Source organism: Pleurodeles waltl, chromosome 7 (assembly GCF_031143425.1).
Source record: "Pleurodeles waltl isolate 20211129_DDA chromosome 7, aPleWal1.hap1.20221129, whole genome shotgun sequence".
In the NCBI taxonomy this organism is placed as follows: Eukaryota; Metazoa; Chordata; class Amphibia; order Caudata; family Salamandridae; genus Pleurodeles; species Pleurodeles waltl.
Genome location: NC_090446.1, coordinates 677,967,094 through 677,994,101, shown reverse-complemented (window position 1 = coordinate 677,994,101; position 27,008 = coordinate 677,967,094). Strand labels below are relative to the sequence as shown.

Here is a 27,008-nt window from a genome sequence, read left to right as displayed (position 1 = left end):
AACAAAATATGCCAATAGGGATTCCCTTTAAAAAGTCAAATGTTAGCTCGTAGGTGTTAAACCACCCCCTTGCCGCACGCTCCCCTCTTTCCAGCACATTGGAGCACAGCTCCCTTGCACCACCCAGGTTACAGGCAACTTCACAACGCCGCGCTACCAGAAACCGCAGGCTCTGTCACTTAACACCTATCATTTTTAGAGATTAAGACACACCCAGATGACACAGCCCAGTAACCTAGTTGGCCATTCATCCAGCAAACACATTCCTCTTAAAGCCAGCGGTGAGGTGGCCATTCTCAGCAGTGCACAGCCTAGACACCGCAGGGCAGAGCTTCTTCAGTAGCCATCACCAGGGAGACTCTGCAACATGCAACCTTTAGATGACTGGTGGAAGTTAAGGGTTGCCACAGACGACACAGGTGGAGTGAGTGCCCATTCCCTTTCCCTAGAACACACTTAGGAAAAGCATGTGCCTACTGTACCAACAGTGGCCAGTGGTGAGGACCTGCACCCAGACCCAAGCAGACGGCAGACCCCCTTTGCTGATGATCACCCTACAGTCGTGCAACACCAATGGACTCACACCCAACATTTTTGTAGTCTTTTTTTGTGTAATTTTGTGTTAATTTATTGATACTTAGCAAATTTACATGGGTGGGAGACACGATCAGTACAGGGAATCCCAGCGACGTGAAAACATACTGTATTTTGAATCCACAGGGGTGGAAGGTGGCTCCCTCTGACACTCGTCCCCGAGGGCCTGGGGGTCACAGTTTCCCTAATCTGCTGTCTTTTTTTCTTATTTTTATTTTTTTATAAAGATTTTTATTCATTTTGTCTGAATGGAACAGCATGAACACGTTACAACAGTAAGGGGAAAAAAAAAAAAAGGGGGGGGGAGAAAAAGGGGAAAGAATAAATATCAACAGTTACCGACAAATTGACACAATTTTAAGATATACCATCTTCTGCATATTAAGTGTTCCTCTTAGCGGTCTTAGTGACTTTAATAATCTTGATGGCCCTGTCCAGTTCCTTTGGTCTCGGACGTGGATTATAGTCTGTGCTCGGTCCTATCACTCGAGTGTGGGGGCTACAGACTTCGCTACTACCTTCTTTTTTAGGGTTCCGCTTCGCCATCGCACCACTCTTTGTGGGTCTGGTCCTTCTTTTATCACTGATCAGGGTTTGCAGCCTGCTACGTCTCTTCTCCCAGGGTTAAACGGTTTGACCAGGGGTTCTCTGGGGGTTCTGCTCTAATAGGTTATTCAACTGTCTAGTTGATTGTCCCAGTTCCCCCATATTTTGTTGTATTTGTCTGGGCATCCCCTCACTTCATATATCAGCTTTTCGCATGTTGCGCACCAGTCCATTCCTCGTCTCCATTTGGCGAGGGTCGGAGCTTTCGCTGCCTTCCATTCTGAAATGATGTCCCTTTTTGCCATCAAACAGGCTCTCCCTAGGAAAGTGCGATTCGCTCTGCCCAGCCCCAATCCGTCCATAGCCCCCAACAAAATCAGGATCGGGGATGCCTCTATTCTAGACTGTAGGGTTTCAGAGATCTCTCCCAGGACTGACCCCCAGTATGACTCTATAACTGGACAGGCCCAGATCATATGGAAGAAATCAGCGCCTGTCTGAAGGCATCGGGGGCACTCATCTGTGGGGCGGAGGTTAGCTTGATGGAGCATTTTAGGGGTGAGGTAGGCTGTGTGTAAGTAGAGGGTTTGTAGCGCTTGAAATCGTGTAGATATGGCCAGTGTTCAGGGTGCGGACAGCGCGTCCCTCCAGTCTAGTTCTTCCAGGGGGCACACCCAACCCTCCCATTTCTGGCGAAGCTTCTCAAAGGGGGGAGAGGTGTTTGTTAGGATGACTCGATATACCTGGGTGATTCGAGAGGGCTGTGCTCTGGAATGTTGTCCCCGGGTTGCAGGTGTACTGCTAGGGCGTGCCTTAGTTGAAGGTATTTGTGAAATTGGGTCCTATTCAGATCGTGTGACCTCTGAAGTTCCTCAAAAGTTCGGATTTGTGAGTCTCCCCAGATATCTCCCAGTGTGGATATCCCTATGATGTCCCACTTCCGGAATCCCGCCAGCGTGGAAACCTCCCTCAGCCACCTCCCCTGACAGAGAGGTGTTTGTTGCATTAGTCGGGCCCACCACCCCATAGTCTTCTGTGTCGCTCGCCACCCCTTCAACACCATTCCAGTGACTTCAGGGATAGTTTGTGGTATCGTTCCCCCATATAGCGCGTCAAAAACCCCATTGTAGCCCAGTGCTTGGAGCTCTAGTCTATATGCTGGGTCCGTCCACCCCCCCGATAACCAGTCATTGATCACCTGTATTCGCATAGCTAGGTAATAAAAATAAATGTTGGACATCCCTAGGCCTCCTATATATGTGTCCCTTTGACATGTGGCAAGGGATAATTTGGTACGGGAGCCGTACCATAGGTATTGGCGCGCAGTCGATTCTACTTCACTAAACCACTTCCGGGGGATTGGGTGTGGGAAGTTCTGTAGTTGGTATAAAAAATTAGGGAGTATCATCATCTTATACAATGCGATTCTTCCCAGTATATTGAGTGGCAAATCTCGCCAGCGTTGAAGTTCTTTTTTGGTCTTTTTAAGAAGTGGTGCGATATTAAGCTCCCACGTTAGTTTGGGAAGCAGCGCTATATGGACTCCTAGATACTTAAAACTGTTACGACGGATTGGGATGTTTTCCTGCCAGTTTATGCAATCTCTAGAGGGGTGTAGGGGGATCAGCAAGGATTTACTGGGATTTAGGGTTAGACCCGAAGCTTGTGAGAAGAGTTCCAGGAGTTCCAAGACACGGAGGCCACTCCTCGCTGGGTTGGAGAGGTAGAGGAGAACGTCGTCAGCGTACAATGCCACACGGTCTTCCGGGCTCTCTGGCCATGTCCAGCCCGTCACCAGTGGGTCCTCTCTCACCACTGTGGCCAACGGTTCGATTGCTAGAGCGAAGAGCAGCGGTGACAGCGGGCATCCTTGCCGTGTCCCGCGACGGATGGGGAATGGATCAGAGGTCACACCGTTTATCTGAACACAGGCTGTTGGATTGGAGTAAAGTAGTTTAACAAGGCTGCGGAACTTGGGCCAAAAGCCGTTTTTTATAAGGACTTGCTCTAAGTACGACCAGTCCACCGTATCAAAGGCTTTTTCAAAGTCTATCAGGAGGAGAGCAAGGGGGGATCCAGTCAGGGTGCCACGCTGAGCCATCGCGACATGTAATCTCCTTATGCAGTGTCTCGTGCTGCGGGAGGGCCTGAAGCCACACTGATCTGGGTGTATCAGTGTGGGAAGTACCGCTTTCAGTCTTGTGGCAAGTATTGTTGATAGTAATTTGATCTCCACATTTAGCAGGGAGATTGGTCTGTAGACTGATCTATTGGGTGATGGCGGTTGTGACTTTGGGATCACCACTATAGTGGCTTGGTCTATCCCAGCGGGGAAGTGGCCAGCCCTCTCTGCTTCATCAAACATGTTAAGTAGGTGGGGGGCTAGGATATCTCCGCATCTTTTATAGAGTTCAGCCGGAAAGCCATCTGGTCCGGGTGTTTTACCCGATGTCAGGGCAGCTATTACCGTTGTAATTTCGGTCAGGTCTATGGCTTCATCTAGGCTCCTTCTGGTCGTGTGCGAGATTCTAGGGAGAGTAATATCGTTCAAGAGCGGGGACTCCCTTTCAGCTAGCGGGCGATGACGCACCGCATATAACTTAGCGTAATAGGAGGCAAAGCTCCTCGCAATTCCACTAGGGGTTCTCTCAACCAGGCCTGGGTCATCCACTACCTCGGGGACAACTCTGGTGGCCAAGGGGCTCGAGGCCAGCCAATGAAGGAGTTTGCCGTTTTTGTCACCCCATCCATAGACACGGGCCGCCGATGCCCTCCAAGCATGTTTCGCGGCTTCAAGTACCGTCTGCTTTATTTCCTCCCTAGTTGCCGTTAGCGGCAGAGGTCATAGATCGTTCTAGAGCGAGGGCTCTTATCTCGAGGTCTGTCACTCGCTGATCCCGAGCTCTCTCTCTGGCGCGAACGCGATGCTTCGCGTAGCCTCTAAGCGTGGCTTTACATGCCGCCCAGATCGTGCCCGGAGATTGAACTGAGCCCACGTTATGCTCAAAATATTGGGTAAGGTGCTCCCTTATTTCGGAGGTGTAATCCTCGTCCTGCAGATACCATGCATTCATGCGCCACGTAGGGCGCTGATTGGAGGTTGCGCTCCCCAATCGGATGCGTATTGGGGAGTGATCTGAGACTCCTCTAGCCAATATCTCTGCGAAAGTGACTCTGGAGATGTCCAGTGCGGGCATGAACACCATGTCAATTCTTGCCTGAGAGTGGTGAGCCGCCGAGGTGTGGGTGTATTGTCTTGCCCTAGGGTGCCATGTCCTCCATACCTCACAGAGTCCCATTTTAGTAGCCCATCCGTTTAAACTGGATGCTCTCCCAATTCTGACAGAGGAGACGGGACCAGACACATCTAGGTTGGGGTCTAAGACAGAGTTGAAGTCTCCCCCTATGAGCGTGAGTCCCTGTGGGAGGTCAGTAAGCGTCCGGCGTAGTTTTAACAAGTAGTTGTCAAAACCAACTTGGGGGGTAAGTACACACCAAGTTAATTGTCGATCCGTGTAATGTTCCTGTCACCGTTACGAATCTACCCTGCGGGTCTGACGTGGTAGATGTGATTACTATTGGAAGTGAGCGATGAAGTAGGATGGCCACCCCCCTGGAACCTCTAGTGAATCCTGCGTGGAAAACCTTGTCAAAACCCCCTCGCGCTAGGAAGGGGCATTTGGTTCCAAGTAGGTGGGTCTCCTGTAGAAGGACCACCTTCGGGGCGTATCTACGCAGCGTGCTATACACTGCGGATCTTTTGATCCTATCTAGAAGGCCGTTAACATTCCAGGATAGGATCTGTGTCAGTGGGGGACCAGTTTGTGCCATGTCTGCGTGGTAGGGATTAGAGGACTTGACCTGGGAACCAGAGATGGGCCTATTGCTTGAGGAGAGTTTATACAGTAGGTGTCGGCGTTGTTACGGTAACTTATCTAACCACTATGCTAAGCCCTAACGTGAGCTTTAAACATCCCAACTTCCCCCCACCCCATACTTCTACCCTTGAAGCATCTGTCGCCCTAGAGCCCAACTGGGGCAATACAGTCGCGTCGACTGCCATTGAGTGGAGTGGTGGACCCCTCCTGTGTGCCGGATCAGTTGCAATTAGTTAGTGCGAAACCCCCACCTTTGGTAACGTGTCCGGGGTGTACAAGAAGTTTGGAAAATTCGTGCCCCCTTGTCTCATTGATGTGGGGCGGCGTCCGAGACTGCCGGTAGGTCCAAGCAAACCGGAGCTCGGTACATGCGGGGGCGCCATCAGCCAAGTTCAGGGGATTGGCTCAAACGATCCTCCAGTTTGTCCTCTCCCCCAGCTCCGTCGCTTGGGCAATCAATCGGGTCTCCCCTTGGCGAGGGATTTCGGTTAAGATGCGGTTCCTCTTCTGCTCGGTGGTTGGGGCTTCCAGGCCTACCCCACCTGGATCTGGTTCGCTTCCGACACCTTCTCGTGTTAATCCGGGTAATCGGTTGTGTCCCACCCGGGTTCCTTGGCGGGTCGGTTGGGCCCCGTCGGTTTCCCAAACCCTCCTCCGTCAGCCAGTCCCATGCCTGCTCGGGTGACTCGAAGAAATGCGCCCTGCCCGCTAGGATTACCTTCAGGCGTGCTGGGAAGAGGAGCATGTATGTGAGCTGCATCGCTCTCAGTTTCTGTTTCACTTGTTCATACGAGCGGCGTTTCGTTTGGACTTCACGGGTGTAGTCCGGGAAGACCAAGATTCTCTGGTTGTCCCAAAGGAGGTTGGGTGTGCGTCTGGCTTCTCTGAGGACGGCATCTCGATCTTTAAAGTTAAAGAAGCTTGCAATCATGGGTCTTCGAGGGCCCCCAGGCGGGGGTCTCGGGGCCAAGGCCCTGTGTGCTCGCTCTATTGCAAACCACAGCGAGAGAGAGTTCTCCGGCATCCAGGATTTAATCCAAGTTTCTAGGAATTCGGCAGGCTTGCCATCCTCCGCTCCCTCTTGTACGCCTACAAAGCGTAAGTTGTTGCGTCTGGAGCGGTTCTCGGCATCTACGGCTCTGCGGTGGAGTTCTCCAGTCCGCGTCTGCAACTGGGCCACTTTGGTTCTTAGATCCGCCAGTTCATCTTCGGTTTGTGAGACACGGGCCTCCACCTGTGATGCGGCCCACCGCATTTCTAAGGTCTTGCCTCACAAGGCCCATTTCTTCCTTCACCTCTCCAATTTTGGATTCCACTGCCCGCTGTGAGGTTTGAATCGCAAGTAGGATGGTGCTGACTCCTTCTGTGGTCTGGTCAGAGGACGCAGTGTCACCTGCGGCCCGGGGAGCCGCCGGCGTGGTAAACTGGTCTATTTTCTGTTGGGATGCTTGTGTTTGCCTGGAGGCTCTGTCTTTCCCCATGTTGCCTATTCTGAGCAGTTACGCCTTTATGTGGGTGAAGTTCAGTTGTCTCGGGGGTTTTCGTGCCTCTTCTTTCCAGGGCCGCTTCGGGTCTATATGATCACCTGTGTGGGGGACTTGGTCGGCAGGGGGCTCATTGGTCGGTTGATTCCATCCAGGGACTTTAAGTTTCAGGCTAGTCCATGCGAGGGGAAGTGGGCCGTCCGGATTACCGCCCGGCGGCCCTCAGACCAGGCTGGGCGGCTGGGGGGGGGGGGGCGGCTGGGGCATGGGGCACATGAGGCACAATTTCTAGCTGGATTTAACATGGTTATGGTTTCAAAAGATCTTTAAGGCCGATAGTTATGAGATTTTTAGAGTAACTTGTACACAGATGAGGGAGATAGAAGGTAGAAGGAAGGTAGAATGAAGCAGAGGTCGATTTAAAAAGCACAAGTAATTGGAAGGTCAGTTTTTCATGCAGGAGTTTAACGGTTACAACAGGTTGGGAATTATTGCATGCAATTTGTGGACATAAACGTGTTGAAAGAAACAGTTTCATTTAAAGATACTTCTCACAGTAAAGGTTTGACAAATAAGAACAACTTTTTATATATGCTCTACACCATATTAAATACTATACTATAAAAGTATTGGAGATCATGCAAATTCTATGCCCCATAAGCAATCTATTATAAAAAAAATATAAACATCCATCAACTTGAAAATATAACAAGGCAATTATTATAGACACATTGTCACCTCATTCAATGTCTGATTTGGAAGGCACCTGAACCTGAAGAGCACCCCAACAGAACAGACACCATGTCCAGCTGAATGGATGTGTCTGCGGTCACCTTCTCCTAGGATCCACCTTGCTTTGTAGAGTGTTTTTAGTAATTTGGAGCAAATCCTTTCAGTAATTTTGGAGCTATTAAAGGGAAATGAATTATAGCTGTATAGGGTTGCAGATCCTCTGTGGAACCGGGTAGATTCTCAGATCCACCCACCAACAGCAATGCTGTGATCGGCTGGCTGCAACATGAGAGGAAAGTTGCTGCCACCATTTTGATCATTGGAACTCAGTTCTCAGCAGGGAAAATAATATTAAAAAGTGATAGAAGAGGCAAGGTAAAGGGACCCTGACCTCATGGGACTAATTGAGAGGTCTGTGAGAGACCCCTCGTGGACAAGAAGTTGTCTGCAAAAGACTTTGAAACCTTCTAGGGAGCACCAATTTAAAAAAATAGAGCAATCTGATTGGCCTAAGGAGCTTTAATTCTCTTGGGCCATCTCGCTTCTGCAGGAGTGAGACATCTGCAAGAGCAAGTGCTCTGATTGTCTGCCAGGAACATGAGAAAAATGTTGCTGGCAGCCATTACAGGACTCATGGACTTAGTCCCCAGTCCCAAAGTTGTGTAAAGAACAAAGATATATGGGAACAGGGATACCATGACCACCTAGGCCCCATAGGGAGGGAAGAGACCCCTGGGTCCACAAAAGAAAGAAGAGCCTACCGCTGGGGCCGATCTTATAATTTATCCGGGAGGGGGCCACGTGGCCCCTTCCTCATGCCTTAAGGGAGCCCACACCTGTGGCCCAAAATGCAGCCAGTGAGGAGGGGCCATCGTGGGCCCTGTCTCCGAGCTTGAAAATGCCCCGGGGAGCCCACCCCCAGGGTCAGAAGTGCATCAAATGGGGGGATGGCCGTCCGACCCCACTCTCAGAGCCACTAATGGCCCTGGAGGAGCCCACTTCAGAGGCTGGCCCGCAGCATTGTGGACAGGGAAACCTGTATTTGTTCTCGCTTGGCAGGAGTATTTTCAAATCTCCTGCCAAGCTGGAGCAAACACTAGTCATTCCCAGTTGGCAGGAGTTTTAAAAATGGTCCCTCCCACTTGTATTAGAATTTAGAGCTGTTTCCCACCCACTGGTAGCAGCATTATTTGTTATTGGCTGCTCCCTCCAGGTGGGAGCAATGCCAGGTCCCACTGGATGAGGGGAGACGACTGGGGCTGCAGGAGATTTGACCCCCCCCACGGCATCCAAAGATACTGCGCTTGGCTCCAGGGGATGGGGTAATTGGGGCGTGAATCAGCTGGGGGGGGCTGTGTGTCCCTCTACCCCTGATTTCAGCACTGGGCCCCAGGGGTTGGGGTCCCTAGAGCAAGAATCAGCCCAGGGAGGGGGCTATGTGCTCCCCTCCCCCTAGTTATGATGCAGATATTCACCATTTATAGTTGGCAGTGTGTCATAGTTAACAGTGATCTCATATGTAAGGTCAGTTATGACCCCGCATATGACAGCACTCATGACAAGTTCTGTGACACTGTTTATGACATCACTGAAGACACCTCAGATGACATAATTGATGACATCACTGATGACCTAATCCAAACTTTGTTTTCTCACATATTGCTGTATAAGGTACTATGGCATTACACATATCAACCACAGATATATAAGAAACACTCATTGAATACGGTGTACAATATGTATACATCTGTTCAGAGAAAGCCAAAATAGTGAATGCCAATTCCAAAACAAATGTCCTACTATGGACAGCTTTGATCTGTATCAAACCCCCGATACACACTGAACCTTCATCAAGAAGTGAAGCTGATATCAATAGAGAACTGAGTACTGTAAACAGTGTTTATTCTATGGAAGTAGTCCTTTCTACACCGCACTGTTTGAAAACAGTGAAACTCTCATGAGGAATACACCTTAGAGTGTTCAAAAGAATCTACTAAGAACAGTGTACATTCCACTCAGCAGTTGCCAAAAAAACCCTATTTGCTAAAAATAACCAAGATCTGAAGGTGCTAAAAAACATAGTATCTTCACCCTTAATAATGTGTTGAAAACTATAGAGATAGCTCCAGTGGCAGCTGCCACCAATCAAGTGAGGTGGGGTGGTGGTGGGGAGCTGTCGTGGTTTAAAAAGTTTTTTTTAAACTTACCTTTCCAATGCTCCCACTGCCGGACACTTCTGTGATGCCCCTCTTCCTGGCACTGGGGCACAAAGCACTGGCTCTCAATCCAGATGCTGCTCTCATGCTAAAGCAAGCATGGGAGCAGCACTGAGATTGTTGTTAGCAGGCTGGTTTGATGCTCGCTCAGGCACAGGGAGCCTGTGCCATTTCTCCAACCCAGCTGTGAAACTCTGCTGGGTTGAAAAAATGTAAGTGTGCATATCAGTTTGGCCATCCTAAGACGGCCGACCAAACTGCCATGCGCACTTACAAGTGCCCACCACTCCTCTTACCTGCCTTGACCCTGCCCCGCCCTAGACTCCTATGGCTCAGTCAGGCAGTGACAAATAATAATAAATAATTATTTTTCACTGCCTGACTGAGCAGCGAGGTGACTCTCCTCCACTATTACGGAGGAGCCGCCCCTGGATAGCCCATCTTCTGAAGCAAAGCAAGCACACATGCATAGTTTGGTACATGGTGCACACACTCTTCGATGTTAAGTATAAATTTTCATGCTGACACGAATCTCTCTTATATTTTAAGGCTGCTTACAAATGTTAGAATCTACTACGTTGAATCTTTCTCCTGTTGGAAACTTTTTCTACAGAACCAAAAGGTTCTCTGGAGCATAATGAATACAAGTCAACTGTCACTTGCACACAGAGCTACTTTTGAATTAAAACATTCATAACATGTTCAATACCTCTACGCAGCTATGATACATTAGAAGTATACGCATTTTGTAATCACTTATACCCATAAGCTGCACCCAAGCCATACAAAATTGCGTAAAGAAATTAATATGGTAGATATTAGCAACTATGTAAAGTGTAACACAAACTTTCACACTCATTGGATGATGTCATCAGTGATGTCATTTGAGATGTCATCAGTGATGTCATAAATGATGTCATAGAACATGTCATGAGTGATGTCATATATGAGGTCATATGCAGTGCATGGCCTGGGTGCAAATTATATTTAGCTGTGCTAACCATAACTGGTAAATTTCTGTTTTTTTTGTTCAAAATGTTAATGTTGACACTGATAAACTCACATGATTATAAAGTTACTTTAACCTTTCCCCTTTTCAGTAGATAGATAGATAGATAGATAGATAGATAGATAGCCCTCAGTGCTGTTGACTGAGAGAATGAACATGGCCATGCACACAGCCATAATATGAGAATGACAGGACACCATGATTACTCCAGGCAAGAAGGGTGCAGGACTGACAGGATGGGGCTTACTGATTGTGTATAAGCTACGTGGCCCAATGTTGTGTTCTATCAATTGTCGCCACCAACAAGGCAATACTTATAACTGGAACTGCAAAGCTACAGGTAACAGAATGTGGGTGCGGTTGGCAGTACTGGTTAAAAGTATCAGCCCAATAATCGGGCAAACTTGTGAGCTTTGTTGGATTTAAGGAATTCTACAAACTTCTAGAGCATTCTTGAGTGTAATAGCTTGCATATCGAGTGCAAGACTGAGGCATTATGGGTCCTTAACCAATAATGTTTTGTATCCCTATCACTCTAGATTTTCACAAAGCATGAAAACTGGTCAGTCAGAGAGCCTGTAAAAGCTGTGCCACGTTAAATATAACAATTCTATCTGTGCTTAAAAGCCTGGTCACTGAAGGTTTATATGGGTTTCATTCTGTGTTTACGCCGCGGAAATGCCTGAGGCATCCAAGAGTGACAGTTGAATTTATACAAAAAGAGTATTTTGCCAGGAAGAGGTATGTAAACCGATGCAGCAAGGGTCATTAGCAAATTATTATTGCCTTTGCCACCATGTTTTTCAGACCTTATCTTTCGTTTTACAAAACCAGTGCAGGACTACTGTATAGCGGCCCCAAGTCATAATGGTGACGTGTACCCACTCCTGATATTCAGCTGAGTGGTCTAAGCGTGCTGCAATATGGAGGCACAAACCAGAATCGCTTCGTGCCATGGGGAAAGTGGGCATTTGCCCACGGCCCCCACAATCCCAGGAGTCTCCCGATAAAGTGATTTGGACATTAAAAATGTCATTCATAATGACGATCTGTATAAAACACGGATTATAATGTGGCAGCTAGACCTCAATAAAAGAAACAGTAGGCACTTATTAGCAAACTCCCAGTAAGGGATGCGTTATTTATCAATCCCAGTAAATGCTGATTCCTCGGAGAACTATGTTTATCGTGGCTCCTATTTCTGCACAAAAGTCCACAGTTGCCAGAGATTACTGGATGTTTTCAGATTTTGAAATGTATTTCCGGGGTCAGTCTTTGCGCACCTGGGAATTACCAAGTGTGTTAAATTGTGACAAACCTACAGCTGTGGCCCCCAGTGCAAACAGATGTTTGTGCACAGGCGTTCTTTACTGGGCCACTCTTAATGAGGGAGTGCATGGCTGGCCTGCCCAGAGGTAACCCTCACACTCTCTGGCAGATGGTGTCAATTACATTACAAGATAACCTTACTGTTTTATGTCTCTTTCTCCTAAATGTACCTCACCTCTTCTACCTCATGCCTCTCTCTTTACCACTCGCTCTCTCCACGTATCTATTATTTCTACCACCCCTCTTTCTCAATTCTCTCTGTCTCATGTATGTCCACCTTTCACTCGGTATATTCTCCCTATTCCACCTCTCTCTTTGGACCGCTCTCGGTGCCTATAGCTATCTCTGCCTCACAAATCTATCTCGAACTCATTCTCTTTCTTCGCCTTAGTGCTGTTACCATCTAACCTCCCTATATTTCCTCTCCACCTTCACATCTCACCTCTTATACAGGGAGTGCAGAATTATTAGGCAAATGAGTATTTTGACCACATCATCCTCTTTATGCATGTTGTCTTACTCCAAGCTGTATAGGCTCGAAAGCCTACTACCAATTAAGCATATTAGGTGGTGTGCATCTCTGTAATGAGAAGGGGTGTGGTCTAATGACATCAACACCCTATATCAGGTGTGCATAATTATTAGGCAACTTCCTTTCCTTTGGCAAAATGGTTCAAAAGAAGGACTTGACAGGCTCAGAAAAGTCAAAAATAGTGAGATATCTTGCAGAGGGATGCAGCACTCTTAAAATTGCAAAGCTTCTGAAGCGTGATCATCGAACAATCAAGCGTTTCATTCAAAATAGTCAACAGGGTCGCAAGAAGCGTGTGGAAAAACCAAGGCGCAAAATAACTGCCCATGAACTGAGAAAAGTCAAGCGTGCAGCTGCCACGATGCCACTTGCCACCAGTTTGGCCATATTTCAGAGCTGCAACATCACTGGAGTGCCCAAAAGCACAAGGTGTGCAATACTCAGAGACATGGCCAAGGTAAGAAAGGCTGAAAGACGACCACCACTGAACAAGACACACAAGCTGAAACGTCAAGACTGGGCCAAGAAATATCTCAAGACTGATTTTTCTAAGGTTTTATGGACTGATGAAATGAGAGTGAGTCTTGATGGGCCAGATGGATGGGCCCGTGGCTGGATTGGTAAAGGGCAGAGAGCTCCAGTCCGACTCAGACGCCAGCAAGGTGGAGGTGGAGTACTGGTTTGGGCTGGTATCATCAAAGATGAGCTTGTGGGGCCTTTTCGGGTTGAGGATGGAGTCAAGCTCAACTCCCAGTCCTACTGCCAGTTCCTGGAAGACACCTTCTTCAAGCAGTGGTACAGGAAGAAGTCTGCATCCTTCAAGAAAAACATGATTTTCATGCAGGACAATGCTCCATCACACGCGTCCAGGTACTCCACAGCGTGGCTGGCAAGAAAGGGTATAAAAGAAGGAAATCTAATGACATGGCCTCCTTGTTCACCTGATCTGAACCCCATTGAGAACCTGTGGTCCATCATCAAATGTGAGATTTACAAGGAGGGAAAACAGTACACCTCTCTGAACAGTGTCTGGGAGGCTGTGGTTGCTGCTGCATGCAATGTTGATGGTGAACAGATCAAAACACTGACAGAATCCATGGATGGCAGGCTTTTGAGTGTCCTTGCAAAGAAAGGTGGCTATATTGGTCACTGATTTGTTTTGTTTTTGAATGTCAGAAATGTATATTTGTGAATGTTGAGATGTTATATTGGTTTCACTGGTAATAATAAATAATTGAAATGGGTATATATTTTTTTTTGTTAAGTTGCCTAATAATTATGCACAGTAATAGTCACCTGCACACACAGATATCCCCCTAACATAGCTAAAACTTAAAACAAACTAAAAACTACTTCCAAAAATATTCAGCTTTGATATTGATGAGTTTTTTGGGTTCATTGAGAACATGGTTGTTGTTCAATAATAAAATTAATCCTCAAAAATACAACTTGCCTAATAATTCTGCACTCCCTGTATTACTTTTCCAACTACTTTACTTCTCTCTCACCCTCATCTCTTTACCTCAACCCTTTATAACTACCGGACCTCGTTTTGGGGGTCTGCTGGGCCCCACCTAAACCACCGGCTCAAAATAAGCCATGCATAGTACTTTCACCAGCACAAACCACCAAACCCATCTCAACAGTACTCGGGGCAGTTTCCAGCAGAGGTCAGACATAAATGTGTGTAACTACGCCATGGAGACATTTAATGTTGCTTTGCTGCAGGTTTGCACTTTCTGAAAACAATGTCACCTGAATACGTAGCTCACGTAGCTTTCAATTGGCTTGTGCCACACAGATGCATTTTTGGCTTCTAAGAGCTAGCCATCTTGCTACTTTTAGGCTCGTGGTGACAGTGAGAAAAGTAAAACTAAAGGTCCCAGTGTGCCTACAGACATTGTTTGAAACAACAGCCAAACCTCAACCTCATAATAAATAGTCAGATGCTAGCTAATTCGAATTTACATGTCATAAAAGCTGCAGAACTAGCTAGTGGTACACAGGGGAAGGGAGATTTGATTCCTGCCTGAAGCGCAGTGATGGCTTTTGTCTCTGGCCTGCTTCTTCAGTGTGAGACTCTCAGGACCAGGAAGTGAGCGCGTGGTAGCAAATGTTGCATCACTGTTCAATGTCAGTAGCGCACACAGTGTCCAGTCATAGGCTTTCACTTGTCAACCTAAGGTGTTCTGGGAGTTGTAGTCATTATTTGCTTGCCTTAAACCGACTGGGCCAACACTCTTGATAACTATGCTTTTAACAAGAAATTCCCAAGACTGGAAACGTTTCCAGGTGATATGCCTTGATTTTGTATCAATTTACAAAGCAACTCGAGCAAAAAGTAGAAGCAAGGAGGTGAGTGTTCTTCTTCAGACATGATCTAATTTGAGGGCGTCATCTAAACCTAGAGGGGGAATAAACCGCACCATAGAATGAACCCAGATGTCTTCAGCCACCAGCGAATATCCTGTGTGTAACGTGCCCTCTCCCGTTTCTCCTTTGTACTCTGGAACTTGCGTTTTTTGCTCTGGGTTGAAAGGAAAACAACACCAAGAGCGCCAGAATGCAAATAAAAACACTTCCCTGTTTGGCGCGCGGCACTAACAAGTTACAACTCGAGCTCTTGTGCACCGCATATGCATTGATTTTATCCTGGTTATTATTTCGATTGAGAGCGAGAAACTCGGAGCTAAAGTGAGTTGCCGAGGATCACACATCTTTAATAATAAAGGGAAACTGCGGTTATTGATCAGAACTGGGGAAACCTGTTCAGCAGTCACTAACAAGCCCACTTGTCCTTCTTCTGTGCTTCTTAGCACACACGAACCTGAACAGTAAAGTGTGAGCTTCCGCACTGTTTTCTTTTCTCTTTGCCATGAAATCACATTAGTCTAGTCACCGCTGAGATACGTTGCCCTTGTTGGCATCTCCACAGATCCCAGAGGCCTCTTCGTGTCTGTTTCATGCCCGTAGCCTCCCCCACCTCCCTGTGGTGGCTGATACCAGCCCCTGAGTGAGCAGCCCGCATGTAGGCTGGTGGGGGAGGCAGTGTTTTCACGCAGTACTGAATCACAAGTGACTCACTTGGAACTGGGCTGAGCGAGGTAAGTGCACATCTGCAGATTGTCTGCTGAGGCATCGCTCGGCGATGTAGGTGGCGGCCAGAGTGTGAGGCAGCAGCTGGGATCTGCGGCTCAGCTTCCCTTCGGCTGCACACGATCTGCCTTCACATCCCAGGGTAGGTGCCATCAGATCCTGGAAGGGAAGGACTCCAAGAGATTCCGGCCAGGGTGCAGGGGATAGGGAAGATTTTGATTGCGTGATAGGAAGGCTCGAGGTCAAGAAGTAGGAAATTTTGGGGTCCTGACATAGGAACGAATCCGATTCAAGGACAGAATGATTTAAATCAAGGTTAGAAATTATTTGTTAATTGGAATAGAAAAGAATCGGATCCCTGACAGGTTTAATTCACACCCTGGGACAGGAATGTTGGGAATCGCAGGACGGGAATCATCTCGTTCCCAGAGAAAAATATTCTCAGCGCCTGAATGAGACGGACTGGGAGGTTGATGTAGGAAAAAATAAGATTCTGGGAAAGAATTGGCTGGCATTCCAAGAAGAAGTACAGTTCAGACCCCGTGGCAGAGAGAATTCAGATCTTAAGTTCAGAAAGGGTTCAGTGCCAGGATAGAAATAACTTGAATCACAACATCGGGAATGATTTGGATCGTTTGGATATTGACAGTTTGGATCCAACAATTGTAGAAAACCTAATCCCAGGATAGGACCAGTTTTTATTTCAGGATTGAACCCAATCTGACCCCAGGACAGGAACAGTCTTCATCCCCCCACGGGAAAGAGTTGAATCCCAGAATAGAATGATTTGGCTCCGGCACATCCATGATTCAGATCTTGAGGCATAAATGGTGTAAACCCTTTCTCTGCAACAATTAGGATGCCATGAAGTTGACTCAGACCATACAGATCCCGCACTGAAACACCCAACAGCCTGTCTCTGCTGCACTGCTCCACAGTAACTCTCTTCTTTTTTTTAGGTTGGTCATGCCACGCTAGTCGGTTCTAGGAGCACAGACATGAATGAATCGACAGTATTGGACCTGCTGGCATGTCCTGTGTGCGGAGGGAAGTTGGATGCCAGCGCCCGGGTGCTACCATGTCAGCACACTTTCTGCCAGCCTTGCCTACAGAAGGCAGTCAACGCCAGGAAGGAGCTTCGGTGTCCCGAGTGCCGGACACAGGTCCATTGTGGCATCGAAGAGCTGCCCGCCAACCTGCTATTGGTGCGCCTGTTGGAGAGTATCCGGGGCGAACAGGCCATTGTCAGGGCGAACTCGCTCAGGAGGGTGGCAGGCCCACCGGCTACAGCATCACCGAGAAGAAGCCGGGATCTGCAAGGTGTGCCACCAGGGTCGTACAGACTGAGCCAGGCTGCCAGGCTCCCAATGGAAGGGGTGAGTGCCAATACATTGGTTATAGTTATAAATGATGGTCTATGTTGAGAAATGACTGTGCATGTGGCAAAATGCACCCCAAATGCCCTCAAAACTGCCCAGCAGTAGAGAGCACATAGTACATGTTATCATGGTGGCAGGGCATTGCTCGGGGCATTGTTAAGTTTCACTACAAGTGAGCCCAAGGGGACCACCATGCTGGATGTGACTGATTCCTAACAGGAAAGCCTAGGAGTGGTAACATGTCCCCTTGACATGGAGTGATCAGGCAAGCCTAGTGGGTCGGGGGTCCTGTGACCTAGTGAGGTTATTTCTTAACCTGCAGTGATAAGTGCATTTTGTATGTAAAATGGAATGTCGGGCGGGGTGATACCTGGATCGGTGGGAATAGGACGGCTGAGCAGGGTGGATGTTGTTCCTGGTGAGGCGTTCGCTCTTCCCACTCGCAACCGAGTTGTGTAATAGTCTGTGTTGTTTTACATATATCTGTACACGTCTGGACTTCTGCTTGTCCAGGGGCACGCCTCGTTTTTAAGCTTTTGCTCTCAAGTTAAGTTGTTTCGTTTGTGTATATCGTATTTAAAGTGTAAATCGTGTCCCGAAACAAAATGGCACTCAGTATAATTCACGGGCAACATAATAAAAAAAAGTTATGTGAAAGCGTTCATATTAATAATAGTCGAGGAGAACCTCCCTTTGCATTTCGAATTCTTCAGCACAGAGAATGTTTGTATCAATAGAACCCACAAAGCCTCGTGAGTAACAGGCACTGTCCCGAAAGAGGTCATGCGTTTCGTATTGTGGCTACTTCTGAATCACTGTCGACGAGCACGTACGTGGAAAGGATAGTGCCAAATGAACGTAACTTGTTAATTTCAGAATGCGCCTCTCCTTTTCGAAGTAAGTCATCTACATCCAGCCGACGAGCCCTAAGCAGGCCAGGTCTTGTCAGTGATTGTTGAACATTTTCTGAGCCATGTCTGTTTTTGGCTGAAAATGTTGTGAATGAAATGACACTCCGTTCAGATCGACTTTTTTCACAGAAATTGCTTAAAACTTTTAAGCTAGAAAGGGGGGTTCTTTTGTTGAAGCCTGCTTGTTCCTGGATTCTTCGGTGAAATTCTGGGATACAAAGAAGCTGCGAGAGCGGAGGAAGGAGGCTGCTTTTGTCAATAGCGCCTTACTGTGGATGTGCTTTCCGATTTCATTTAAGCCTCTTTTCTTGTTTGGTTAAGACATTTGTATCTATTACATGCAGATGTGTATGTTGGAGTTTCAGGGAGATCCGGAGTAAATAATCTCTTTAAGTGCGATTTGCAATCACTGGATTCTTTGTAGGGAGATTTTCTAGTGAAATTGTTGTCGAGGAAGTGACCAAACGAAAATTCTGACATTGAACACAGCAAGTCTAAAAGAACAAGGAAAGCTTCTCTCAGTGAGAAACCTGGGACACCTGAAACCTGGTAATTTCCCCCGAAAATGCCAGTTTGGTCAGGCAATGAAGACCGCCTGTCGGTAAATAGCTATTTGACTGAGCCACGGTCCGTGACAAGTATTCTCTGACGTCACTGATTATGCCCCGCCCATCTCTGTATGCTCGCCCAGTTTCGCTAGGTACCTTTGTCCAAATACCAGATTTATTTCTTGATTTATTTAGGAAGAGACAAGGAAACGTCCATGGAACCTTTTAGAAACAAGCATTGGTAAAGCCAATAGGGCTGACATTGTCTTTCAGCCTTTTTGCTTTGTTAATGCTTGCTTTGCAATGGGTTTTGCAAAACTTTAATGTCGGAGAAGCGGCTGCGTCTCACCAAACAAAAAAACAAAACAGTGGGTAAAAAAGATTTCAATTTTGGTCTAAAAACAACCATTGCTCTAGTAGTCCCTGGCACTGAGGATGCCTACTTTGTGGGTGGATGTTCTCCTTGTGAAAGGTAGGATGCTGTCACTCCCAGTGAAGTTAGCCAGTGGCTAAAGGGAACTGATCCATTGCCCCAGGCTGTATGTTCTATTGGGGGATATAAAATTCAAATGACACGATAACAGAGCAATGAATGACGAGGACTGCCAGCAGGTCCCTTTAAGTAAGTATGTTATGCATATGTTATGCATATAATTACAGCCCCATTTCTATTTCCACTGTACAAGCTTGACAACATTATGCATTGCCTATTGGCCAATTTGCAGCTGAGTGTTTTATTCAATATTGCATATATATTTTTGGTAACTGGGGCCTTGTGCAGCCGTCCATGCATCAATATATGCCAAAGTGCAATCATGTTACTAAACTCACTGTGGCAGAATTTACAAAGGCAGCATTTCCAAAAACATTATTATAACGACAATTCAAAATTAATTCCAAACTTTTAAACATAGCATTTACTACCCAATACAATGTGTAACTAACTTTCATTCTAAAAATTGCTGTTACACATGGAGGACCATTTTAATATTGCAAAAAAATAGTCGGAGGAAATTAAGACAATTGGGTAAGAAGATAGGGCCCAAATAATTGAAGAGGCAGGGCAGTGCTTAATTTGTGCTTGTTGTTTCTGGTGCAGAGCACCAGCACTTATTTTTGAGGGCCAGTGCTTACTTTTCGGCCTCAAGCATTTACTGCGAGCAAAAGACACATGTGGGAAAGATGGAGGAAGAGAAAAACGAAAAAGCGTCACAAAGGGAGAAAGCAGAAAGCTGCAAGAGTGAGTTGAAGGGGCAGGGAGTGGCTGTGAATGGATTAAAGAGGCCCGAGATAGCTTCAGGATTACACTGCCTCAGTATTCGGTGCACGCACATTTAATTTCAGCAGCCACGTATTTAAGAGGAGGGCTTTGGGCACCGGCACCTTTTTATTTACAAATTAAGCACTGAGGCAGGATGTAACTGTGAGAGGCAGTGTGAGGATCAAAATAGCCTTTGTTAGAAGAATGAACGCATATAATTACTATGTATGATTTAGAAAACCAGTATGACATACAGTACAAAGAATGCGTCAAAGCCTGTCCGCCACGTAGAAAAGGGCAGACCACTGGAAAAAGAAGGAGACATCCATAATCACTGCTTGCTGCCATGTTCTTGAAGACAGGATTTCCCGTCCAACGTCACTGTGCAGAAGTACACAGAAAGACCCGTGAGAGTTCATTCTGCCAGCTAGAAGTAGACCAGCTTTATATGGCATGGTCAAGTGGCAGGCTAGTGCAGTCTATTCTAGCACATTCAAACTTAAAGACCTATACTGATAGGCTGGACTTGGAGAATATGGCTTTAGCCTTCAGGTAGCTCACCAGGCGTGAAATGAACACTCTTTCCAAAATTATCCCTAATAGAGAAATGTATCAATTGGTGGTATTTGCAACAAGGGCAAAATCCAAGGCCGGACATTTAGGTTTGGCCAGACCAGGGTATTGTTATAAAGTCCCAGAACTGAGGGTCTATTTAAGGAAGCCGTAAGTACAGTGTCTAAGTCTCAGGTGGTCCACTTTCTGCAGGTCATATTTTGCAGTCATCAAAATAATAGAAATACATGTTTGTTTTCTCAGCCACTTGAGCCAGACACAGCCGTATATTAGCGTACTGCACTATTTCAGCCTGGGATGTTGTCTCCACTAACTGTACCATAAAGTCCTTCCTGTCAGAATACAGGAAACCCCTCCAATCAGGCATGTCTTAGAACAGGTAGATTATTCTCTTAAACTGGATAAGGCCAACATTAGAAATAGTAATTTACGTTTTTGGGGTCGGTGGAGAAAGTCTCAACTATAACAAAACTCAAGCACAGCACAGCATTTTGCAAAAAAACTGCAAATCCAGACCAGCTGCAGCCCAAATCAGTTCTTTACAAAGTAGTCCTACAACACGATGACCATTCATGCTACAAAGTATGATGCAGGTGCGATACGGCTAACATATCACTCGCTCTCCAACTCTGTTGTTACAAAGTTGATTCCCTTACAATAACAAAGGATCTTCCATTTCCCCGACCAGATCTGTCAATTGTCAAATGTATCTCTAAGTGTGTTTCAGTGCTAAATTACAGGTGTTAATAACAATGATGGCAATGCTGAGACATTGAGGCTGAATGACAATATCAACATCCTACATTGTCCTTTCTGAGCTTAGATTACATTTCTACCATTTATATAGTATAGCAATGCGTCTGGAATATGGACATCTTTCCGCTTGGCCTTTGGAATTTCTATTCCACTCAAAGCAAGGAGATTTGAGAGATGCAATCAGTTTCCAACACTCAGCTGAATTAAAAAGGAGTGTAAATTGTAACACCATTGCCCATAACCTTTGTGACATAAACCCAAATGCGATTTACAACAGATATAGTGAGTTACTCAGTTCTAAAAAATATTAAAATTGAAGTGCAATCCAGATGCGATATACATTAAACTTCAATAGTTGTTCAATTCCCCAGAGCATAGATGAGTTGGTGAGTGTTAGAAGTGGGGTCTCTAGTTGGCAGAGGTATACACCCTTGTCCAAACAGGGACCACAATCCTAGTCAGGGTAAATCACACAATCCAAATTATCCTGTGCCCACCCTCTGGTAGCTTGGAACTGAGCAGTCAGGCTTAATTTAAAAGGCAACGTGTAAAATATTTGGGCAATAAATCATACAGTAACACTGTGAAAACACCACAAAAAGATACCACACAGGTTTAGAAAAATATAAGGCATTTATCTGGTTAAATTAAGGTCAATACAATAAAGATTCAATAAGCACAATTTGAGGTGTCCCTTTTGCAAGATTAAAAAGAGTCTTAAATCTTGTCTCTTTGTTTCACAAAGTACCTGATTTGCTTCCAAAATTGCATGCACAGAGACCGCATAGGAGGAGATGCGTGGAAAAATAAGGTGTGCATCGGAATTTCAGGCGGGGCACAGACGATGCGTTGTTTCTTGTTTCTTTCCACGCAGCAAGGGGCTTTTTCGTTGATTTCCGGCACTCAGTCTTGGTTCCTCACTGTAATGCAGGTTTTTCTTTGACAGCCAGGGACGGAGCATAGAAATCCTGGGCGTGCAGGACGAAGTCACAGGTGTAGTGTCGATCCGGTAGGTGATGTGTCGGAGTTTCTGTTGCACGGCAGGGACTGCATCGATTCTTCACTCAGGAAGTTGGGCTGCATCCTTCTATCTCGGCTCTGTGTCGATCCAGTAGGGCTGTGCATCGAATTTGCGGTCTCCACGCAGGCACTGCGTCGATCTTCGCTCAGGAAGTCTGGCTGTGTCGTTCCGGGTCAGCTGTGTGGTGATTTTTTCTTTCTTCGCAGGGCAGGCTGCGTGTCGTTTCCTGCAGGCTGTGTATCGAATTTCGGTGCACAAGGAGTTCCTTGAAGAGATGAAGGGGGTTATTCTAACTTTGGAGGAGTGTTAATCCGTCCCAAAAGTGACGGTAAAGTGACGGATATACCACCAGCCGTATTACGAGTTCCATAGGATATAATGGACTCGTAATACGGCTGGTGGTAAATCCGTCACTTTTCCGTCACTTTTGGGACGGATTAACACCTCCTCCAAAGTTAGAATAACCCCCGAAGTCTTTTTGGCCCTGAGACTTCAGAAAACAGGAGGCAAGCTCAATCCAAGCCCTTGGAGAGCACTTCTCAGCAAAGTCAGAGGCAGCAGGGCAACAGCAGGGCAGCATTCCTTCAAAGCAAAGCAGTCCAGATGAGTCCTGTGGGCAGCCAGGCAGTTTCTCTTGGCAGGTCCAAACGTGTCTGATTTGGTGGGGTCAGGGCCCCAGTTTATATACCCAAAAATGCCTTTGAAGTGGGAAAGACCTCAAAGAGTGATTTTGAACTGCACAAGATCTCCTTTCAGCACAAGTCTGTGTGGCAGGGTCCCAGTAGGGGGTTTGGCACTCTACTGTGTTAGGGCACGCCACTAGCCTTTGAAATGTGTCAGGCCCTCCACCCTCCCAGCTCAGGAAGACCCATTCAGTATGCAGATGGGTGCAGGTGTGATTGAGTGTCCTGTGTTTTTGGTTGCCTGGGTGAAATGCACAAGGGAGCTGTCAACCAGCCCAGCCAGACGTGGATTGGAGACAGGCTGTAAGGCACAGATGGATTTTAAGTGCAGAGAAATGCTCACTTTCTAAAAGTGGCATTTCTAAAGTAGTAATATCAAACCCAACTTCAGCAATAAGCAGGATTTTGTATTACCATTCTGTGCATACTAAATATGACCTGGTTATCCCTTTCTGATCAGAATCTAACTCTCAAACAGAATATGAGGGTAGCCCTAATGCTAGCCTATGAAAGGAGTAGGCCTCGCAGTAGTGGAAAACGAATTAGGAGTTTTACACTACCAGGACATTTAAAACACACATGTACATGTCCTGCCTTTTACCTACATAGCACCCTGCCCTATGGGTTACCTAGGCCCTACCTTAGGGGTGACGTATATGTAGATAAGGGGGAGTTTATGGCTTGGTAAGTACTTTTAAATGCTGAGTCGAAGTGGCAGTGAAACTGCACACACAGGCCTATCAATGGCAGGCCTGAGACATGGTTAAGGGGCTACTTATGTGGGTCGCACAACCAGTGCTGCAGGTCCACTAGTAGCATTCAATCTACAGGCCCTGGGCACAAGTAGTGCACTTTACTAGGAACTTACAAGTAAATCAAATATGCCAATTCGATATGAACCAATGTTATCATGTTTAAGGGAGAGAGCATATGCACGTTAGCACTGGTTAGCAGTGGTAAGGTGCGCAGAGCCCTAAAACCAGCAAAAACAGTGTCAGAAAAGTGGAGGGAGGCAGGTAAAAAGTTGGGGGATGACCATCCAAGGCTGTCATGTCTAACATGTGTTCCCCCAGCTGAAAGTGGGGAAAGCTACCCAACCCGTTGGGCGCTCTCATCACTAAGGCGGAAGTATCTGGAGAGACCATCAGCATTGGCGTGTTCAGTCGCCAGGTGTACTCCACCGTAAAGTCCATCCCCTGTATGGAAATGAACCACCTCAAGAGCTTAGGATTTTCACCCCTCGTCTGCATGAGCCATCTGAGGGGCCTGTGGTCTGTCTGAACCCGGAAGTGAGTCCCAAACAGGTAGGGTCTCGGCTTCTTCAGTACCCAGACCACAGCAAATGCTTCTCTTTCTATGGCACTCCACCTCTTTTCCCATGATAATAGTCTTCTGCTAATAAAGTCTACTGGTTGGTCTAGGCCTTCCTCATTCAGCTGTGCTAGAACCTCCCCTATGCCAAGCGTCTGTCTGCACAATGAACTCTTTGAAGTATTCAGAAGCCCTGAGCACAGGTGCCATGCACATGGCATCCCTCAGGGAGTCAAAGGCTTTCTGACAAGCCTCTGTCCAATCACCAACCTAGGTTGTTTCTTAGATGTGAGTTCTGTTAAGGGGGCCACTATGGTGCCATAGCCCTTAACAAATCTGCGGTAGTACTAGGCGAGACCCAAGAAGGCTCTCACCTCTGTCTGGTTTCTAGGTGGTTGCCAGGCCTTGATTGTCTCAATCATGGCCTGGAGGGGCTGCACCTTGCCACCACCTACTAGGTGTCCCAAGTACACCACGGAACCCTGCCCAGTTTGGCACTTACTGGCCTTGATGGTCAGGCCTGCCTGCTGCAGAGCCTGAAGCACCTCTTTGACGTGGAGCATGTGTTCCTTCCAGCTGGAACTGTAGACGGCAGTGTTGTCTAAATAGGCTGCACAGAACGTATCCTTGCCAGCTAGGACCCCGTTAACCAACCATTGAAAGGTAGCGGGTGCATTTTTCAATCCAAAGGGCATCAGCCGGAATTGGTAATGACCCTCAGGCATGGAAAATGCACATCTCTCTTCAGCCCCCTCAGTCAAGGCGATCTGTCGGTACCCTGATGTGAGATCAGAGGTACTGAGGAATTTGGCAGCACCTAGCCTGTCTACGAGCTCATCAGCTCGGGTATGGGTTGAGCATCTGTCTTTGTGACAGAGTTGAAACCCCTGTAGTTCACGCAGAACCTAAGTTCTGGCTTGGTACCAGGAGGGGCAGCCTTGGGAACCAGCACCACTGGGCTGGACCAGGGACTTCTGGACTTCTCAATCACCCCAAGAGCCGGCATCTTGGCAACGTCCTCCTTGATGCTAGTCCTCACTTTGTCTGACAAACCTGTACATTTTGTTCTTTACAGGGGGACTGTTTCCCGTGTCAATGTCAGGGACACACAAGTGCATGAGTCCAGGGGTGAGGGAAGACAGGGAGGAGAACAGTTCAAGTAATTGATAGCAGTCCCCTCTCTGATCCATGGTCAGGAAATCAGAGGGATTGACACCCTCCACTGACCCATCACCTTCTTTGGCAGAGAGGAGGTTACTCTCCTCTTCTATACCTTCATTTGTCACCAGACGCATGCTGCCCTCAGACCTCTGAAAATGAGGCTTCAGTCGGTTCTGAAGGAACATCCTTAGGGGGATTCTAGGGGATTTGAGGTCAAATAGGTAAGTGGCCTCCCCCTTCTGCTCCTTGATTTCAAGTGGGCCAGTCCAGCGGTCCCGGAGCGCTCTAGGCTCTACTAGCTCCATTACCCAAACATTGTCACCAGGTTGAAACTCTACCATGGTGGCCTTCTGGTCATACCATTGTTTAATAACCTCTTGACTGGCCTTGAGGTTGCTCTTGGCCTTCTCCCAGAAGCGCTGCATCTGGTTGCAGAGGGCCAGCATGTAACTGACCACATCCTGGGGGGATTTCCCTAAAGCTTTCTCCAACCCCTCTTTTACTATGCTTAGGGGTCCCCTGCCTAGGTACCCATAGAGAAGTTCAAAGGGGCTGAACCCTACCCCTTTCTGGGGCACCTCTCTATAAGCAAAGAGAAGTAATGGCAAGAGGATGTCCCACTGACACCTCATGGCCTCACGGGAGGCCTGTGATCATGCCTTTCAAGGTCTTGTTGAATCTCTCCACAAGACCATTGGATTGAGGATGGTAAGGGGTGGTGAACCGGCAGGTCACCCCACACGCATCCCACATAGACTTAATGTGCACAGACATGAAGTTTGTGCCTCTGTCAGACACAATGTCCTTTGGGAATCCCACACGGGTAAATATACCCATCAGAGCTCTGGTCACCACCGGTGCAATCACTGTCCTCAGAGGGATTGTCTCTGGGTAGCAGGTGGATTGGTCCACCAAAACTAGGATAAACCTGTTGCTTAAGGCAGTCTTGGGGTCCAAGGGACCAGTGATGTTGATGCCCACCCTTTCAAAGGGGGTGCCAATGACAGGGATTGGGATCAGGGGGGGCTTGAGCCTTTCCCCTGTCTTCCCACTAGCCTGGCAGGTTGGGCATGACTACAGAATGCATCTGAGGCCACCTGCATTCGAGGCCATAAAAGTGGGTGACAAGCCTGGTGAAGGTCTTGTCTTGCCCCAAATGTCCCACCAGAGGAATGTCATGAGCCAGACCCAGTAGGAAGGCCCGGTAGCACTGGGGGACCACCAGCACATGTGCTACCCCATCCTCTGGCACCTTAGGCTCACTGTAGAGAAGATCATTCTTCCAATATATGTGGTGATTGCCAGAGGCTTCACCTGCTGCTAGGGCTGAGTTCTGTTGCCTCAGACCCTCAGGATTGGGGTATTCCTTCTGCGCCTTGCAGAATTCCTTACTGGATCATGATTGCCCCATTCACAATACCCAACGTGTAGTCCTCCAGAGAGTGTAGACGGTAGGCCCTGCATAGTTTAGTGCCCAATAATCACTGGCATCCACAGTGCATACTTTGCCTATGCAAAGAGATCAGATACCACCTCCAACCTAGGCCAAAGACCAGTCAACAAAAACAAGATTACAAGATAAACCTGTTTGAAACATATGTCTCTGGTAGTAAATGATTTGGGCTTTTGTGCATTTTGTTAGTGATGTACACCATAATTAGACATAGAAAAGTTTGGTTTGTGACATGGCTATTTATGGAGATGTATATGGCCATGAATCATGCTGTGCTATAGTATGGCAAGAGAGAGCAGTCATTTGTGGCATAGAGTCAGATTTGAGGTCCTATTGGTCAGATGCGGGCCAGATATGAACTGGAAAGCTGGTTTCACTTTTAAATCCTACAAAAAGCACAGAAAAGCTGGAGATCAAATCTAATAGTTCATCCTGTATATTGAATTTTCATACATTGCCCCATAACACCCAGAGGCTAGTTAAAAGAGCTGGAAATATTTTATGAAATTGTGGTTGAAGAAATGGGATGCAGTGA

At 47.1% G+C, this 27,008-nt stretch overlaps 1 protein-coding gene across 7 annotated transcripts in view; it reads left to right on the top strand.

The window, feature by feature from the left end:
• SH3RF2 (SH3 domain containing ring finger 2) overlaps positions 1-27,008 on the top strand; it is a 260,863-nt gene that overhangs the window by 9,232 nt on the left and 224,623 nt on the right. For 4 of the 7 annotated variants that reach the window (XM_069244686.1, XM_069244689.1, XM_069244683.1 and 1 more), the window contains exon 2: positions 16,376-16,792. In XM_069244686.1, coding sequence (XP_069100787.1) covers positions 16,415-16,792 — 378 coding nt within the window. In that variant the 5' untranslated portion in view covers positions 16,376-16,414. Of the gene's footprint in view, positions 1-15,452; positions 15,559-15,604; positions 15,732-16,375; positions 16,793-27,008 lie in introns of those variants that run through there. The other 3 variants (XM_069244688.1, XM_069244684.1, XM_069244685.1) reach the window with 3 other exon arrangements.